At 40.3% G+C, this 19,675-nt stretch overlaps 2 protein-coding genes across 16 annotated transcripts in view; both read right to left on the reverse strand.

Moving 5' to 3' along the window:
• Positions 1 to 7,833, reverse strand: part of LOC116045857 (receptor-type tyrosine-protein phosphatase mu) — a 157,913-nt gene extending 150,080 nt beyond the window's left edge. For 13 of the 15 annotated variants that reach the window (XM_031293787.2, XM_031293799.2, XM_031293798.2 and 10 more), the window contains exon 1: positions 7,422 to 7,833. In XM_031293787.2, coding sequence (XP_031149647.1) covers positions 7,422 to 7,494 — 73 coding nt within the window. In that variant the 5' untranslated portion in view covers positions 7,495 to 7,833. The remainder of the gene's footprint in view (positions 1 to 7,421) is intronic. The other 2 variants (XM_031293797.2, XM_031293792.2) reach the window with 1 other exon arrangement.
• A 5,049-nt stretch (positions 7,834 to 12,882) lies between these two features.
• LOC116045859 (leucine-rich repeat-containing protein 30) lies at positions 12,883 to 14,678 on the reverse strand. The gene has a single exon (XM_031293800.2). It carries the CDS (start codon positions 14,255 to 14,257, stop codon positions 13,358 to 13,360), a length of 900 nt encoding a protein of 299 aa, XP_031149660.1. The 5' UTR covers positions 14,258 to 14,678; the 3' UTR covers positions 12,883 to 13,357.
• Between the last annotated feature and the right edge of the window lie 4,997 nt (positions 14,679 to 19,675).

Genomic DNA, 19,675 nt, shown 5'->3' on the forward strand with positions numbered 1-19,675 from the left:
ATAAATAACAGGAGACAAGGTGAAACAGCAGTAACAGCCGCCACCACCTCCTCCTCCTCTAACTGCAACCACCTACACTAGCACCAATTGTGTGAGGAGCAGCAGCTTATGCGGACAGCTTTTTGGCATGAAACAGAGTCTCCTCCAAGTTAGCAAGTGCACTTGTCCCGTGAAGGAGGCAACTTGAGTTATTCATGAATTTGCTTACGAAACTTTGCACATTTTCAGCTATGTGACTCTGGCGTCAAAGCGGTGGCAGGAGTTTTATTTGACAGACTTGAAATTAAAGCTTCACGCTTCAGGTCAAGGCTATTGCTCACCTGAACCAAATATCAAAGTGTGCTCCATCAGAATTTCAGTCCACATAATAACCCCCAGGTTATAGGCGACAATGCTAAATAGAAACCAGCTGATTGAACAGCAGGTTTTGAAGATAAGTGAGGAATGTGCCAGGGTCTGGGTCAATTCAATCTGTAAAACTATCGGTGCAACTGCCACATCATTGGTCACTGATATAGATTTAATTCCAAAGATAGCAGGAGTGAACAATTGTCAAATAAAAACACCTCAATTTTGAATAAACTTGAGCTGACATCCATCCATAGTACACATCTAAGAAGCCTAACAATTAATTGAGGAGACACACTGTAATGTCCTGATTTAAACTGCTTCTCCTACTCCTCCCCCATTCCCCTCCTCCTTCTCGTCACCATTAATAACAATTGAGACCCTTGGAGCATTAATTAGTGAAATTTCCCTACGTGCCTGGACTCTCTGAGCCACCTACAACAAATGAAAATTTCGGTAAACATGATCCGCTGCATAGTAAGTTGTTTTTCTACCAAGTCTTTTTTATTTTTTATTTTTTTTAGACATGGTGATGAGATCACAGAATTGTTCGAGCATGCCTAACACACAAACACTTCCTCTCTCTTGCAAACACTCCCCTCTCTGTCTCTCACTCTCTCTTCATTAGGCAGCCCCTGCGCTGGCCTGTGTGCGATTCATTAGCTTTTATCCTCTTCATTTGAAGAAGGAGCTGTGTATAATTAGAGCATCTCTGTTTGTCCAGCATCCTTCACACAGTCACATCTCAAGGCCAATTATCATTCCGCTGCAGAGCTCCCAGATAACATAGCCACATCAGCCACCTCGAGAACGAATTTCAAACTATAACTGCCTCTCAAGAATGTAAATAAAATCACTTGCAAATCAACAGCTAATGATTGAATGTGGAGTGGCACTCCAGGGATAGGAAGATGATGAACCATATTGGTAGACTTTGAGTTCAAAGATTTGACTCACTTTCTTTTGCAGAAAAGTGCCCGCGATAGGCCAGCACTTAACCAATTACCATACTTTAGCATATGGACTGTCACATATTTGTTGTTGTTTTGGCTCTATGCTCCCACACTTTAACCTCAGAGTCATTGTTTTATTTCAGTTTTTATTTAAGTGCTTTCAGCTTTAATTTAAGCTTTAAGCCTTAATTAAGCTTTGATTTCACATTCATTTTTGTGGGAATCATAGCCATTTTATTCAACGCCCCCCAATCTTAAGACAGGGCAGCAGGACAATGATCTTAAACATACAGTTAAAGCTCACAACGAGCTATTTGTGGTCAGCAGTGGAATGTTCTTGACCGCCCAGGTCAGTCATCTGACTCGGTCCAAATTATCATGCGTTTCACTCACTGAAGACCCGAGTGTCAGCCGATGGAAATTCAACAACGAAATATAAAATATGACAACAGAAAAACAGAGACATTCTTCAGGCACTCTTAGAGCAAGGAAAAGAGTTATATTAAAGTCCAACTAAAATCCCCTTTAGACATCCCTTTTCGCAAGTGCTTTCTTTGTGTTGGAATTAACTTAACTCTGGTCTATTCGGATTCTTTTTTTTTGTTTTAAATTGTCATCACACACTCGTCAGCCATGTTAATTCCAGAGCTCACCTCCCTACAGTATGTGCACATTCCACCAAAACAAGTTCCTTCCCAAGGCTATTTTGAAGAGGCACCATACGTGCATCCGGCGCTTAGCGCCGCCTAAGATGATTGCAATTGGTTTAACGAAATGCCAATAAACCAGAGCATGTTTTTCTCCTATCCCGTCTTGTTGTGTGGACTAGCCAGACTTTCCTCTGCAGCGCTGTGGAGATAGGTCTGGCAATGCGAGACTAATAGTTTTATATCATTAAAAAGGAAGGAAAAATGGAAAATATCAGAAATGCTCCTTTTTGTGTGAGCCAGCTGGAGGGGTGTGTTGGTGTCTGGGATTGATGGACAGCAAAGTAAACAATCGTGCACTGTAGCCTACCTGTTAGGGATGTGTATTGGCAAGAATCTGGCGATACGATACGTATCACGATACATGGGTCACGATTCAATATATTGCAATATATTTCGATACTGTGCGTAAGGCGATATATTGGGATTTTTTTTTTAAAAAAAACTAATATTTAAAAAAAAAAAAAAAAAAGACGTTTACTTTAGGTAAACAGTTCAGTACACAGAAAATCAAATTGCCAGTTTGGGATTGTGGTTCACAGGTTCTTAGTCAGCAAATTTTTATATGCTAAAGTAGGCCAAAGTTCAGCCATAGCTACATTGTTAGCTTCTAGTGTTAGGCAAGGACACTAGTGGTGCATCTTAACATAGCCATCTAGCGGTAGGGGGTTTAAACACAACATAAACGTGAACCACTGTCTCACATAAAAAATTAAAATAAAAATCGATATTGCGTTTTTGAAAATCAATTTTTTCTTACACCCCTACTACATGTCATGGGCAGACAGTGTGTTGTTAGTGGTCTTAAAAAGTAAGGGCCACAAGCATCTAACCGGACCAAAGTATGTATTTGCAGGTGAGTTTACCTGCTGTTCTGCAGCTGAGCAGCTTATTAGCTAACTAGCCAATCGCTTTCTGTGCCCCAAAAAGTCGGATTTACATATTACAAAAGGGAGGCTGTTTATCTGATGAAGATTTGAATGCCTCCAAATTAAAGCTGAGAGTCAGGACAACTTCATAGTCATTTTAATCCCATGTGCTTGAGTACAGAGATACAGAGAAACACACTGCACTTTCCGTTGCCTTCTTAAGCAAACCTATAATACCACTTTTATTAATTTTTAGTATAGAAGTTCAATAATTTATAAAGTGAAAAAAAAGAACAAGACATTACCTGAAAAACAAACTATGAACGACTAATGTGTCCTATGTGAATAGAGTTGGGTAACCCAGACACCTAACAAATTGGCTAATGTCTAATTTAAACAGTCAAACTGTCAATTATAAAACTTTCTACAGGACAGATTCCTGCCCGATTCAATCTCCGCACTTGTTTTGTTACCTGCTGTCTAAACTAATGGACAATTCCACCCCTGGTTACTCTTGCACTGCTATGCATCATGTTATTTTTCTGTATTTATTTTGTGATGGAATGTTTATTATTTCTGGTGTGTCGGCTTTTCCTCAACCTCCCTTATCTGCTGCTACTTCAGTTATTGATTTCCTACATTTCCAAGAATGCCTCATGGCAACTTCCAGAGAACAGATGCTGACCTTTCCCATTCAAACAAAGCTGAATAATGCATCAAGCTGTGTGCCTTTCGCTCCTAATGCAACATGTTTTGTTATTCTGATATAATAAGTCTAACAAGGATAGCAAATTATTAGATACCTTCCTCTTATATGATGGATTTCTCTTCTTTGTCCCTGATCTTTGATTTTTTTGAAGGACAGTTTCTGAAGTGTGCTGCTGATGCTTCAGATTGTAGATTTTTCTGCAATGTGAAGTGTCTGGAAATATCTTGATGTGATATCAGGTTGCATTAAAAAAGTTTTAACATCAAAAAACAAAATGCACCAATGCAACATGCATTACTGACAGCTGTTTTGCTTTAGTGTTTTGGGTGTAATTTTCCTTGAGGTGTTGCAATGTTGTTTGTTATTGGGTGTAAAACTAAGATGCACAGATATTGACAGGCCACATAGTATGTAAAATAGGGTACTGAAGTCCTCTACCAAGACATGTTAAAATCAGATGTCCCACTCCCTGTGTGTACCAGCTATTATCAATCCTTAGACAGCCCTCAGCAGACCCTTTTCTAGGAACTCACATGTACCTGCCGTGTTTGAACAACTTCAGTAAATCCATGTGTTTCCACCGCCTTCATTATCATCATAATAAAAGAAAAGCAAAGTTACAGAAGAATGTGGACACCTCACTTTCCTCACCATAGAGCTTTTTCCCCTCCTCCAACATTGGTTGAAGCCATTGAGAGAGAAAAAAAAAAAAAACCTGCATATTTAATTTCATTCTCCACTGGCTCACACAAAGGAAACTGCCACCCTTCAGGACACCTTTCTGAAAAGTCTCTATTAAATCTGAGTCAGCTGGGAGTAAAAAAAAGGCAGAAAAATGAAAACATTTCATGAGTGAAGAACTTTCTAAATTATTGCCAGACTTCAAATGAAGTGCTGTTTATCTTCCCAAGCAGCCAATGTGTTGTTTCACTTCTTAAGTCACAGCTTGGATGGCAATCAGGATCGGTCGACCAGGACGCTATCAGCAGCAGTCACTCTACAATGACAAACTACAGCTCTACACTCCAAGCATGGGGTATTATTCTCAACACACGGCACACCCCTATCAGAAAACAAGGCAGATTTTATGGCTGCTGGAAAAGGTGGTAAACATAAAGCGCACAGCTCGCTGGAATTTAATGTGCTCGGTCAAACGACAGTATAGATATCAAAGGCCAGATCTTCTAGACAAAAAAAAAAGTCCTCATAATGTAGAAAACAGAAGCACTGGACATACACAACAAGTGATTTATAGTCTTTTTTTTTGCTTTCTCTCTGATCCTAGAGCATCGAGTGGGCACTGTGAATGCAACAGGGAGAGGAGAAAAAAGAGCAGTTAATCTCTACCATGCCACTGAGAGCAGATATATGTAGGTGCATAAACAAGTTCACAAAGGAAGGAGATGAAACCGATAGTGTGATCCTGATGATTTTTTTTATGGGTAAATTAAAAGACCTCCAAAGGACTGTTTCTCTGTGATCGAATTGTGGCTGCACAGTCACAAGGCGCTGATGTGCACTGAAGTAGACTGGTACTCTGGTTACCTCAGTGATCTAATTATCACATGCAGCTGTTATCAAACTCTCCATAACAAATGTCTCGGGCCACATGCACACACACTCACATTTAGCCTCTACCACTCCATCCGTGTGTGGCTAATCCGTCACCTAGCCAGAGAGAGCAACACACATCCAATTGATTTCCTCCCGGTTTACATATTCACTCACACACACACAATTAGGAGCACATTTATCGATGGTTTCGGGACCACTGGGAGCCCTACAGTGTAGCCCACTCCAATAAATCTCCCAGTCCTAAAGGCTGCCAGCGGGCAAGACTGATGAACCTGACACAAAAATGGACTGTGAATACTTTGAGCTGCAGGGTAAGAGAGTTCTCAGGCACTAGATTGACCCATGGCGTTCATATTGCCTGATTGATAAAAACTGTTTATCATAAAACCTTTCAATACTTATTCTGTAGGTCTCTCTGAATATGCTAGTTCTCCTCTGTAAAAAAAAAAAAAAAAAAAAAAAAGATCCCCGATATGAATAGGAGCAGTTTGAAGAAAGTGGGGACACATAAATGAAACACAAATGTAATTAGTTTAGCAGCTAAGTTGTTTTTGTTAAATCAGAGTTGTAATCAAATTGAAATTTTGAGACAAAGTTTCCAAAGTGCTTCTGAATTCTGAATGTCTGACTCGTGGTCCTCCACTCGGAGCACCTTGACTTCATCTGGGTATCTTATTATATGTGTACCATGCTGCCCCCAACAGGCTCTCCGAAAAATGCATCAGTTGTCTGTTTAATCCCACGGCATCCAGCTAATACTGAAGCTACACATCACATAATAACTTCACCTCACACACCGCTCCCTCAGAGTCTAAGCAGGATATAAAATCAGACACATTCAGATATGGGGCCATTTTCTTTATAAGGTTTGAAATGCAAGTTTAAATTGTATTGGCAGTATGGATCACCCTTGAATGGACATTTATTGTCTCTATATCGATTGGCATAAATAGGCTAATGTGGCTTTTTGCCACATAGATAATGATATTGTGGAGACATAAATGACCCCTTTAGGGACTAAAACAGACAGACAAGTCCCCTTGGGCAATCTACGGCCATTACACTGACGGTAAAAGTCTGCTCTATTATTTCAGTAATTCAAATAAATCAAATGACTACTAATCCCTAAACTTTTTCCTTTCTTCACAAAGCTTTGACTAGACTTGAGTAGGAGTGCTGGTTTGTATCTATATGAGGAAGTCAACAATCAGTCAAACAGTGATCACATCAAAATCCATCACATTCGCAGAAAAAAATCCAAAAGAAATATGACAAACACTTTTCAGAGACATCCAAAAGCATCTATTCTCAGAGTGCATGCAAGGGAAACAGGTATATTTGAGAAAAAAAAAAAAAAAAACTTTCTACCAGTTAATTTAATTTAAAAAAGCGTTTTGAATGTGGACTGCACACAGACAGCTCTACAAAAATAAAAAGTGTTTTATATGAACTATCCATTTTTTGTAGTGTTTGGCAGTAATAGTGAAACATATGAAAACAAAGAAATAAAAAACAATACTACAGCAGAGCTGGCATATGGGATTTGATATTAGCCTATGCATAGAAGTTGAATTGTTTTTGCACTTAATATGAACACACTGGGATGAAACGAACTCCCCAATATAATTCACATTTTAGGCGGTTAACTACACGTTAAAGTGACAGTAACCGATGGGGGACATCATAGCCTAAATTAAGTTCACGGGGAGTTCACGGTGGACAGGTCTCGTTTGGCTTATCGCCTCGCCGTTTACGACCAAGAGCGCGCATGCAGAGACACTTCGGCGCGTGAATCCCTTGAGGTTAATCACATTAGACAGCAACTTATCAAGATAAAGTTAGACGCAAACATTAAACTCATTCAACTCATAAATCTTGGTATTGAAAGCAGCGGAATTAGTGCCCCGTAGCGCACCTGCTCGTTGCGCACAGCGGCACAAGAAGGTGAGAACAAACTACTGATGAATGCCAGTGTTGTAGCGGCAAACTGTGACAAATGTGAGCAAAATAATAGTTTTCCGCTTTTTTTGTCTACAGAATGCCACCCTCATATAACTTACGTTTCTCTCACGCTGCCACAAGTATGCTAGAATTTACACCACAAGCATTAGTTAAAGCGAATTTACACCACAAAAATTAGTTAGAGCCTTAAAATTGCGAGTAAACTATCAGACAATATAGTTTCCCGTGCTGTGGCATAAAAAAACAGGACTGCGCATATGTTCTGTACGTGCAAACATGTCCAGGTAATCCTCCTTACCTTTAAAAACTTCCCCTCGTGCGGACAACAGCAGGGCTATTGCAGCAAACAAGCAATTGATAACTTTATCCATGTCGACAGCGCCGTCGTAGCGTTAACCCCCAGCCGCGGGGTTAACTGGCAACTCTTCTTTCTTTAATGCAACTTGAACCCTACCTATACTTTTAGGAGTGTTACATCTAAAGTGTCTGATCCCTGTCCTCGGTCCCTTGCCGTGCTGTCGGGGTGTGAGAGGACACTGTCGCAGACACGGCTGCTCCTTGCCGGGCTTGCTCCACACTTAGAGGAGGAATGTGTGAGTGAGTCCTGATTCCGGAATTACGCGCGGATTGAGTGGTCCGGCAGCTCCAGGAGAGCAGCAGCTGTGTGCGCGCTATCTGCCCGGTAGAGGGCGCTTCTGAGCCCAGCCTGTGAGTAGAGAAGACAGGCGGAGGTATCCCCTCCTCGTGACTCTATTGGCGTTTATTTGGAGCAGCTGTGGAGAATAAGGTTGAGGTAAAGTAGTGCAGTTAACCCAGGCCATGTAAGAACATGTGCCTACCAGCCATATATTCATTTAAGGTAGGCCTAGAAATTAAAAAAGAATAGTCAGTGATATTGTGATGGATCTTATGACAGCCTTCGATTATCCTACCACAAAGTAATATCTAACATTAACACAATTATGTTTAAATGTTTTGCTCTTTAACATTGTGTTTTGTTGTTGTTTGCTTTACTTCCTCTTTGTTTAATACCCACTGTTGTATGTTTAAAACTAATGATTGCAAAATCAACATGTTTCCTTCTGAATATATATATATTTTTTTTCTTATGATCTTATTAAAGCACAATATGTAGAAAGGTTCAGTGGTATCATACCTAGTGATGCTTTCTATGTTTTAGGTCAATTATGCATAAGTGGTCTTAATCCACGTTAGAGGGCCCTGGGTCTGTAGGACAACAAACAGAACCGTAAGGTTAAAACCCAGCTGCCTTCATATTTGTGATACAATACTGTACAGCACACCTCTGGGCTGCCTTCTTTATCTATCAGGTAGTTTGATAACATATTGATTACATATATATATATATATATATATATACAAATAAATAAATAAAACTTTACTTACTCACTGGTTATCATTCAAGTACCAATATGAATGGATTATTTTCAGAAAGCCATACATTTGAAAACAAAACATGTCAATAAATGAATGAATCTCAAACTACTGATGAGGATTATGTGATATGAAAGCTCCATAATACCTACTAGATGGACCGTGTGGCCGTTACCAAGATAATAACATCAACTTGAAACTTCGGCTTTTAAGCCCACATGGATGAGAAGTTCTTAAAGTACTCAGAAAAAAAATGAAATGAACAACTACAAGTTTGCTCTAATTTGAGCAAACTGTATCTGCTGAGGTCCATGTGGTATGGTGAACAGCCATAAATTGACCTTGCACAACATGAACTCAGCTTGTGACCTGCACCAGACTGTATTGAAACAATGTCATGTTTCACTGATCACTGATTTTATTAATTAAAACATATATGCTATATAAGCCTTTTGTATGCTTAACTTCACACCTTAATTTAATATTTTTTAAATCTTTGCCAGCTGGATTCTTAATCACAGTTCACCTTGTGTGTCCTTTCTGATCAAACTCACACATTGATCCTGTTAAAGGGAAACCCACGCTGACCTTCAAGAGGACGTCATCGCTTGACCTGGCAAAACAGGGCCACATCATCACACACATTCTTTTCAGCTTTGATGAATCAATAATGATGCCTTACTTTAATATATGCAAATATTTGTTTAAAATTAGTCTTATCTGAGACGGCAAGTGCAAACAACCCCAGGATATTCTCACAGCAATATCAGACAAAAGGATGAAGAAACAACTAATGACAAAGTCAGCCAATGTCATTCCCTTATTGTTTTTGAATGCATAAACACACATGGCGATTTCACTTGTACCAGCATTTTTCATGGCTAATTAAAATGCAGCCAGATTGACATGACATGGGTCTATATTTAGTCTTAAAATGTCCTTGTGTTGTCAAGAATATATGGCTCCAGTTCTTGTTTTTTTTTCATAAGTTCACTAAACAATGGCTGAAGCATTTCATAGAAGCGCCACATGTCTTTTTGTGGTCTTTAGGTATTGTCGTGGCTGCAACAGTTATGTTGCCAGGAATGCATGAATACCATTGTGAACAGAGCCGTCATGGGAATTGATGAGAATGTAAACTCCTCTGATTGGATAGAGGAAGGAATGGAAAGCATCATTGTTTGCACTCACGAATGCAGAGAGTGAAAATGAGAATGTTTGTGAGTGTGTGATTGAGGGCTGTGTTTTAGTGGTTCTTCATAAACACAGTCTTAAGACATATTCAACAAATATATCTAATAATATCCTACTCCAGTGTTTTCAAACTTACTCCCACAGCCCTCACCTCAACACCACCCGTCCTGTTCCACATTTGATCATTTGTACTAGTACAAGTACATATTGTTACAGCAATTTCTTCATATAATTTAACTGTCAGTCCGGTCAAGTGTGCATTCGTACTACTGCCACTTGGAGGAGCAGAAGCTGGTCATTTGCCATTTATCCACTACTTTTATCTATTTAAAACATGTATCCACTATTTTTAGCTAACTTCTTCCATTAGTGTTCAGATGTTACAGCTAACTCAATATGTGGATATCTTTTTAATCAAATCATAATTCGTACCCCTGTTTAGGAATCAATGTACAACTCTGTCTGTGGTGATAGCAAAAACAAGCCCATGTACCATGTCCATTTTCTTTTAGACAGTAACCTTTCACAAGCTTACTTTCATCGCACTCTCAAAGCGAGACAGAAATGCTTTGACATTACACTGATTGGATGGGAGGTAGCAAAATTGATGCCAGACCAGGATCAAAAGATTCCATATTTAGGCCTCAAAGGTTATGACAGTGGCCTATTGTTTCAGTGACTCGCTCTTGCAGTTTTCTGAACAACATCATGAGCTATTGAATAGGTGATATTGACATTTCACTGTGGTGAGCCTCCGCCAACCAAGGAATAACCTGTTGACCGTCAGCAAATCTATTCCCCCTCATATTTCTCAGTTCAGTTTCAGTTTTAATTAGTTAAACATAAGAATGACAAGCTAAATAACACTTAGTAGTAATTGACAAAAGTGGCAGTATAATGCTGTTGATAAATGCCAATCACCTCAACCTATGTGAGGAGTCTCAGTGTGACTGAAGAAATCACAGAACTTAAACTGCACTCCAAAGAAAGTCTTATTAAGCCTCTCCTCATGTGGCTGCCAAACAACAGTGATTTTATCATTTGACTCCGTTGTGATTATACCCTGCCTTGATTGTCAAAAGCTCAATACGTGATTGATTAGCTGTCCTTCATTATGGGAAGTCACTGGCTGCTGGTGATGCAAAACTGTTTTCTAAGCTTTGGCTTATGAATGCAAAATACCTTTAAATGAAGAACAGGGGTGCCAATCTATGCTCACCCAGTTGTTATATCTTGCACAGTGTCTCATTATAAAGTAAAGTTATCTAAGCATGCAGCAATTAAATAAGGACCAGCAAATCCGACAAAGCCTGCTAACTGCAATCTTGGGTGATCCCCAGTGTACAGCTGACCACTAGTGAGTGAGTACCATTCAATGCAATGAGGTGAATCACTAGACTGCAAAGATTAATTTTAATTAATTGTCATAGTGGTTAAAGTGTGTTTTACTTGACTGTACACAGGTCACTATTTGCATGTCAAAAGCAGATGCCTGACATTACTTTTGTCATTAAATTTAAATCTGTTAGCTATTGATTCTGTTATTTATTATTCTGTATTGTATCTTGTATTATCACTAAAACAGTAACATCACAACAGTGACACCTGAATTCTGGTCATCTGACTCACATTGATGCATTATCTTTATAGGAACTTTATTTGACAACATGTCCCATGATCACTATCTAGGACAAAGACTTATTCAGGAGGGGCTCATCTATCGTGAATAAGTGGTGTGTGTGTGTGTGTGTGTGTGTGTGTGTGTGTGTGTGTGTGTGTGTGTGTGTGTGTGTGTGTGTGTGAGCATTGCACTGAGAGAGACACAGAGAGGGTGAGTGGATAGTGCAGTATTTACTTTGACTAAAGTAGTAACAGGTACATACCAACAGAGGTCACTTTTCTGTCTTTTATACAGCACCTTCAATCTTCACTGTGAGTGGTGAAAAATGTTTATGACCTTCTTAAATCTAGTGCCATCTCATTAATATTTGAGCAGCCAAGTTGGAACAAACTCTGTTTAATTTACAGGTACAACCTGGTGTACCTGTAAATTACAACAACATTTACCTAGTCAGACTCATCTTGTTGTAAAGCTGCTCTACTGCTGCAGTTCAAGATAAAGTCACTTGACTACAAGCACCTTGATGTTAATTGAAGGAGTAGTTGGAAAAGTAAAGTGTAAGTGCTTTACAGTATTATATTGATATATGGTACATTACAAAATGGAAAGTGTATTAAAAAATAGATGTAATTAAACGAATGTGCAATCCAATGAACATTCCAATATACCACCTTACATCATAAAACCTGTAGGACAAAACTTTTGTTTTGAAATACAATTTGGACAACATAGTTTAGTGAAATCAAACAATACAATTGTATTATTTCAATATGATTCCACTAAAAGCCACAACTGTAACTGTAATCTTGAGTTATAATGTTTCAAGTTCTAGGACTGGTTGAATATGCACTAGAATATATCAGTGCATGATCTGCCACATGTGTAAACACATTTAATATGCAACAATATGTATTACTTGAACATCCATAAAAATGAACATTTTCTTTTTTTACTTTGATTTACCCAGACATCCTTACTGCACATGCTTGTACTTTTTCAACCAAGATTAACACTTTATAAGACCATTCTACATTAGTACACTTTGCATAGCATCAGTTAAACATTCCACATGATGACTATATTAAATCATTATTTTGCCTATTTTTGCTTCATGTATGATGGTTGGCGTGCTACAGTAATTGCAGATCCACATAGGCAATAACTGCATATATGTAACACAATGATCCAAACTTAAATGTCCTCTTAAAAGCTTGCTATGCTTTAATTAATGTTAACTTAAAAAAACATTAAGTTTGCTATAAATAATTTGAATTGAATAAGTTGTTCCACAGTAGTCCGAATTTTTGAAGAAGCAATTTTCAATCATATCAAGCATTTCCCCATCGCTTGAAATTGTTTGTGTGACAACACCCGACAACCTCAGAGGAGCAGCCACCCAGAAGCCCTGCTCTGATCTGATGGAGTGGAACAACATTTAATCAAAGTTTAAGTCCCTGTTGTGTTTTGTTTTATTATTTTGCAGATCTTAAGCCCCCCCCCCCCCCCCCCCCACCCCCACCTCCCCCACCCCACCCCCCACCCTGTTCTTTCCACTGGCTTTCCACACCGGATCCTCATGACCTGAATCCAACATAGAGGGTGGTGATATGTAGCTGATCTTACCCCATGTCCCCCTTACTGCCACAGGCAAAACAAGATCAACGGGCCAGTAATCAGCCTCCAAATGTAGACCTGTGAATGTTTGCGTGAGCTGAGCATCTTGTCCTGACCCCTTAGCTGTGGATCAACAAATGTTTAGACATGACACAGCAGTTACTTGTTGTTTATTTTTAGCCCAGCTTTTACATTACATAAAAAACAGGAAATAATAATATTAATACTGAGTAACGGTCATTTGTCTTGGCTGATAGTATCTCAATACAGTCAGGCATTTGTGGCAGCAGCTAGGGCTCACAGCACAGCACACGGCATGTCTACCACGTGCCAGGGGTCGGATTTGTGCCAACATCCCATTATGACTTGCACTCCCACCCACACACACACACACACACACTGGTAGTCCCTCACGTGGGCTTGAGGTAGTTATAGAGGGCACTGAGTCCTCCTTGCAGCACCTCCTGGATAGGCTTGAGGAGGGGGTTGTGGATAATATGAAGTCCTTTATCCAGCGGGTGGCAGGCCAACCTTCCAAGCCTGCTCAGTAGGTACAATTCCATCGGCACATTTTGCAGGTCATTGAAATCAACATTGAGGAGTTCTAAAGACTCCAGGAAGCACAGCGTCTTAGGCAACGTGTGGATACTGTTTCCCTCCACAATGAGGATCTTCAGGTTAACCAAGTCCTGGATCTGGTCCGCAATGGTCTCCAGACGGTTGCAAGCCAAGTGGAGAAAGACCAGGCCCTTCATGCTGTAGACGCAGGTGGGGATGTGTGCGATGCGGTTGTGACTCAGGTTGAGTTTGGTGAGATTGTGCATGGCTGCCAAGCTGCCGGGGAGGCCTGTGATCTGGTTGTTTGCCAGGCTCAGCACCTCTAGGCAGGTGCAGGAACCCAGCTCCTCGGGGACCTCACTCAGGCGGTTACGACAGGCGAAGAGCACACGTAGCTTCTTCAGGAGGCTGATCTCGGGCGGCAGGCTGGACAGGTTGTTACCCCACAAGTTTAGGATCACCAGATTGTCCAGAGCACCCAGGGCAGGGGGCAGAGAGCACAGGCAGTTCATGGACAAGTTCAGCTTCTGCAGTTCTCGGAGCTCCCACAGCTCAGAGGGGGTCTCATCAAGCGCCTGCATAGCCAGGTTGAGGATGCTGTAGCCAAAGTGCACCGTTGTGTGTCTGCGGATCCTTTCAGCAGCTGAGGACAGGCTGGGCTGCTCGTCTCTCCCAGCACTCTTCCTCCTTTGACTAACACTCACCTCATTCAGCTCCTTGTTGGAGAAACCGCGAGATTGCTTCCCACCCATGGTCCTCGCAGTGCTGTTGATTTTATCGCCTATAACAAGATTTTAGCATGTGATTAGCTGAATCTCCAACAATCAGAGGATTGCTAAGGATAATGACTGCCGATTGATCTCCAGGGTTCTTGAGCGAGCCACACAGAACATGATCAGTTCTACAGGTTGTTGTAGAACTCCTGATATTAGGCAGTAGTAACACTGAATCCTGGCTGAGGTTTTTGTAACCGAGTTGAGTTGCCGGCTGCTGTAACTGAGCACTGTGGGGGCTCGTGGTCTGCGTCTCCCAGACCAACTGCCTGTCTTACTGGATTTCATACCCCAGCTGGTCCTGTCACTTTTCACGTCCACAGATAGCACCCTGCTCCCCACCCACTACTGGAGGGCAGAGCTGGGATAGGATGTTGTGTGAGCTCAATCAGATGAGGTCACTGCCATGATCTCATAGTAAACACACACAGAAATACATTGGTGCCCACAAACGCTGTCACAAATGGTACACATTATTCTGTTGGCTACACCTGCTATGTTTTGTAAGTGTATTACATTTTGCACTTAAAATAATTCAGATATTTAACATGCGGACCATAATCTGTTCTTACTTTTTTTCTGGTGTAGGCGCCTGCGCCTTTGTGCATGATCTCCTGTCTCAACCTAAATATGGCACCAAGCAGGCAGCCGTGAAAACACTGAATCATCTCTCAAAAAAGTAACAGTTCTTAAAGGTATTAGTGGAACGCTGGTTTAATCTCAAGTGCAAAAGGACATGGAACATTCCAGTGTGTTCCTAGAAAACTCTACTGCTATTCAAAATCTCATTCATGTGGCCCCGAGGGGAGAATCCCTCTTCATGTAAAAGCATACACTGTAGTGCATTTACATTTTTGAATTTGTCTTTCCCCCCAGCAACTTACACACTGAGGAAAAACGTTATTCATGCTTTTTCTCTAAAGAGTTCTTTAAGGATCTTCGAAGCATAAACGGAAAGCTATTTGTTCCACTTCCTTTCAAAATGTCACATAAAAAAAGACTCAAATATGATTTTGTCGTGTGAATACTTTCTACTTTCTACCATGCATCTGTTGAGGACAGAGTACTTATTGTGTTACAGGGCAATACAGGCAAATATTCACACCTACAGTACAGGCAATTTAGAAATTCCATTCAAGGTACTTTTACTTTAAATGAGTATTTCCATTTCATGCTACTTTATGCTTTTACTCCACTACAATTCAGATCAAGAAATTGTAGGCTATATTTTATTGTACTACATGTATTTGACAGCTGTAGTTACTTCACAGATTCATATTTTACAGACAAAACATATGAGTTTATAAAATATAATGCATTGCACTGGTATAGATTAAATTACCAGTGTATAACAGTGTATAAAACAGTGAAATGTTGATTACACATTAATGCATGAGAAATAATAATCAAATAATAAATCATATAACAATATGAAACTCACGGGCCATGTTTTGCAAATAATACTTCCATTTTACTTAAGTGATATTTTAAATGCAGGGCTTTTACTTAATGGAGTATTTTCACATTGTAGTGCAGTGTTCCTACTTTTGGTACTAAAAACTCTCATTACTTCCTCCACCACTGTCCATTTTATATACCTGCTTGTCTTTGGGCTGTAGGAGGAAACAAAAGTATCTGGAGGAAACCACACAGACAGAGGAGAATGTGCAAACTCCTCATTATAAGACCCTATACTGGGTTTAACTCAGGTCCTTCCTGCTGTGAGGCAACAGTTCTAAACACTTAGTGAAGTCAAGTATTTTAGTTCCATAGGGTTTTACAATCTCTACAGCATGTGACAACCTCTACCTTTACAGGATCAATTCAGAGAACCAAAAAAGTCCTTTAACAGGGAAGAAAACCATGTAAAACTGCAGAGCACCAGAGGAGAGATCCCTCACACAGAGTGTACAGCATGTACACTGAGCTACTATGCCAACCATACTGCAAATGTTTAGGTCTAAATATTGTTCACGTTATTTCATCCCTATGCTTCAACCCTGATAACATTATAGTCCTTTTTTTGTTAAGGTAATAGTCTTATCTTAAGTCTCTATTCTCAGTTTTGTATTTTCTTTTTTTTATATTGTATTTAGTCTGTTTCAGTTTTTGTATATAATGTGCCAAATTTGGTGGGTTTTGTTATTTATAGGGTGCAGTTGCCATAACACTGCATTTATTTTCTATATCTATCTATCTATCTATCTATCTATCTATCTATCTATCTATCTATCTATCTCCTTTCCAATTTACTGTAACATTTATAAGCAGTATTAGCGCTGGGCGGTAAATCTTTTTTTTAAATTTGTTATCGAATTTATGGTTTAGGACGATGTTTAAAAATGAAAAATTGATTTAACTTGGGCAGTTATGGTACGACAACATATCTATCTATAAATTGCAGGAATGTCTGTCTGTCTGTGTGTGTGTGTGTGTGTGTGTGTGTGTGTGTGTGTGTGTGTGTGTGTGTGTGTGTGTGTGTGTGTGTGTGTTTGTTTGTGTGTGTGTGTGTGTGTGTGTGTGTGTGTGTGTGTGTGTGTGTGTGTGTATGTGTTATGTGCATATCTCTCGAACTGTTGGTCCAATGGATTTCAAACTTGACAGGTGTCTTGCTACTGGCACGAGTAAGTGTGGTGCCAAGTGTGACGTTGTTTGGATTACAAAATCCAAAAGATATTGTTAAATATATATCGGTAAAAGAAGCACACATTGGCTTTTGCTGCTCTAGCTGCTGGTCACTCCCCCTCTTGCACTGCGCACTGAGTGAAGAAAGCAGCTGAGCTTTGGCAGCTAAAATGTGACATACACCTCAGACCCACAAAAATGTGCAAAGTAGAGTGTGATACTGCCTCTGACTGTTTTCCTGCTTCCAATGTTAGCTACATGATTGCTGGATATACCAAACCAACTTTTCTTCACATTCCTGGAGCACGAGCAGATAGCTGAAAGGAACATCGCGACTCTTGTGTGGAATAAGGTTGGCGAAAAAAAGGCACTACTCTTTTCCGTGTCTATTTTTTCGCTAAGAGGAAACTCAACAAAAAGCCATTTGCCAACACTAAATATAAAAAAAGCCAGACACTATATAGTATTAAATTGCTGTGAGCTGTAGCCTACATTCACCACTTCTAACCAGAGGCAGAATATAAAGTAATCTCGGAGATTATTCCTTCACAGCGCTGCGAGAAAATCTCAGAGCTGAACCGGGCAGACACAGCACTTTTCATCAATTAAGTTAAGGTTAATTAAGTATACTGCTAACTAAGTACCCACGCGAATCAAATCCCCTACTTCACCGTTAACTGTCAAGACACTAAACCTGTATGGAAATAAACAACTTTGCTGAAGTGTTAAATTTGTTAACGATCATACGACATGAGACAACACTGTGTCTCTCTCTCTCTCTCTCTCTCTCTCTCTCTCTCTCTCTCTCTCTCTCTCTCTCTCTGTCTCTCTCTCTCTCTCTGCGCGCACACACACACACACACACACACACACACACACATACACAGTCCGGTTCTGGTGGTTGATGAACGCAGATATTTGCTGATTAGCTCTCATAACGGGCCGGGTGGGTAGCGCACTGCCATGAGTCCATGAGGCTTATGTCTGATTGCTCCACATTTTCATTGTGATATTTTGTGATTACATTCTGAATCTGCAACGTTCTTTGTCAGGTAAATCAGTAAGTTGATAGTAGGATATACAGGGGAGTTGCATATGAAGTGGTTTGGGGTTCTTCTGTAAGTAATTTTGGGGTACAATTTGGTTTTGATGAATTCTACAAGCAGCAATACCACAGGCTAAGCAATCGGCCCGTTCCAAACAGGCACATTTTCAACGGGCACTGCACTAGTAAGTTAACATTTTTTAAAGCACCCATATTATGCTCATTTTCAGGTTCATACTTGTATTTTAAGGTTGTACTAGAATAGGTTTACATGGTTTAATTTTCAAAAAACACCATATTTTTGTTGTACTGCACCGCTCTCTCTCACTGCTGCAGATCCTCTTTTCAGCTGGTCTCTGTTTTAGCTACAGAGTGAGACCTCTTTTCTTCTTCTTCTTCTGTACTATCTTTGATTGCACTGCACATGCTCAGTAGCTCAGGTGTAGATCATGTCAGCTAACTAGCTCCATAGACAGTAAAAGAAAGGCTGTTTCTACAACTTCGGTCAGTTACAAGGCAGGATTAGCTGGGAGCAGGGCATGAAATTGACACCCGCCCACCCGCCAAATGCGGGTAACTTTTGTGATTGGCGGGTGAAACTGTCAATCTACCTGCCACGTTGGCGGGTAGCCAATGAGAATTGAGTGATTCAGACACCTATCGGTAAGCAGGGTACGCGGTTGCTTACGGGTCTGGTCCAATCAGGGGCCCGCATCACTGGAAGACATTGATTGACAGCCGGGGCCCCCTATCGCATTTTCAATACTCACACAATCCCAGCAGTCCCACGTGCAGCCACTGACCAAGCGGGAGTGAGAACGGGTGAAGTTAATTTCCTAGTTTCTGATATGAAGACGAGACGTGCCTGTGACTCGAACATCTCACATTTACCAACAAAACGTACAGCGAAAGACCGTGCAAAACATTTCAGACCGTCCTGCCAACATGTATACATTTTAACATCAATGTACGCTGTCACTGAAGCTGCTGCTGTTTCAATACTGTCGGCTCTCTGCAGCGGGCAGGGCTGCTCCGTTTCCCCCGCGACTGACACGCACACACAATCACACACAAACACACACACACACAATCACACGCAAACACACGCACAGACACACACACAATCACACACAAACGCACACGGTGGATGCAGGAAAAAACGCAGATGAGACCTACAGGATGACCTAAATTGAGGACAGCTACTCTCGTTATTGTAAGTGTAATGATAAGTTAAAGTCCAATCATAGACTGTATATAGTCTATGAGTCCAATAAGTACTTTATTAAACCGTATGAATGTGTGTCCCAGGCCAGGATAGGAAATTAACTAACAATGTAAAGATCAACAAGCCACTGACAATGACAGATATGTTCATATTTGATTCATTCAATACATTCTTATTTTGTGTCTTAAATCCACCAGCCTTTTTCATATTTTACCAACATTTGCAGCATCCTGAGCCTTTTTGGTAAGGTTCCTAGGAAATCTCAGCCCAGAGTAATGAATTAATAGTAATTATTATTATTCTCCCCAAAACAAGTTTCCTTTTTATTCCTTTTTTTATTTTTAAGAACTATACAAAAAAAATTATTGTGTTATGGTGCGCATTCACCAGTGTTTTGTTGTTGTTGTGGTAGCGTAGGCTACTCCTGATTTTCATCTCATCTCTTATATGCAGTGGCGTAACGAGCCAACACCGGGCCCCTATGCAGGATTATCAAGGCGGG

The sequence above is a fragment of the Sander lucioperca genome, chromosome 9 (genome assembly GCF_008315115.2).
Source record: "Sander lucioperca isolate FBNREF2018 chromosome 9, SLUC_FBN_1.2, whole genome shotgun sequence".
Classification (NCBI taxonomy): domain Eukaryota; kingdom Metazoa; phylum Chordata; class Actinopteri; order Perciformes; family Percidae; genus Sander; species Sander lucioperca.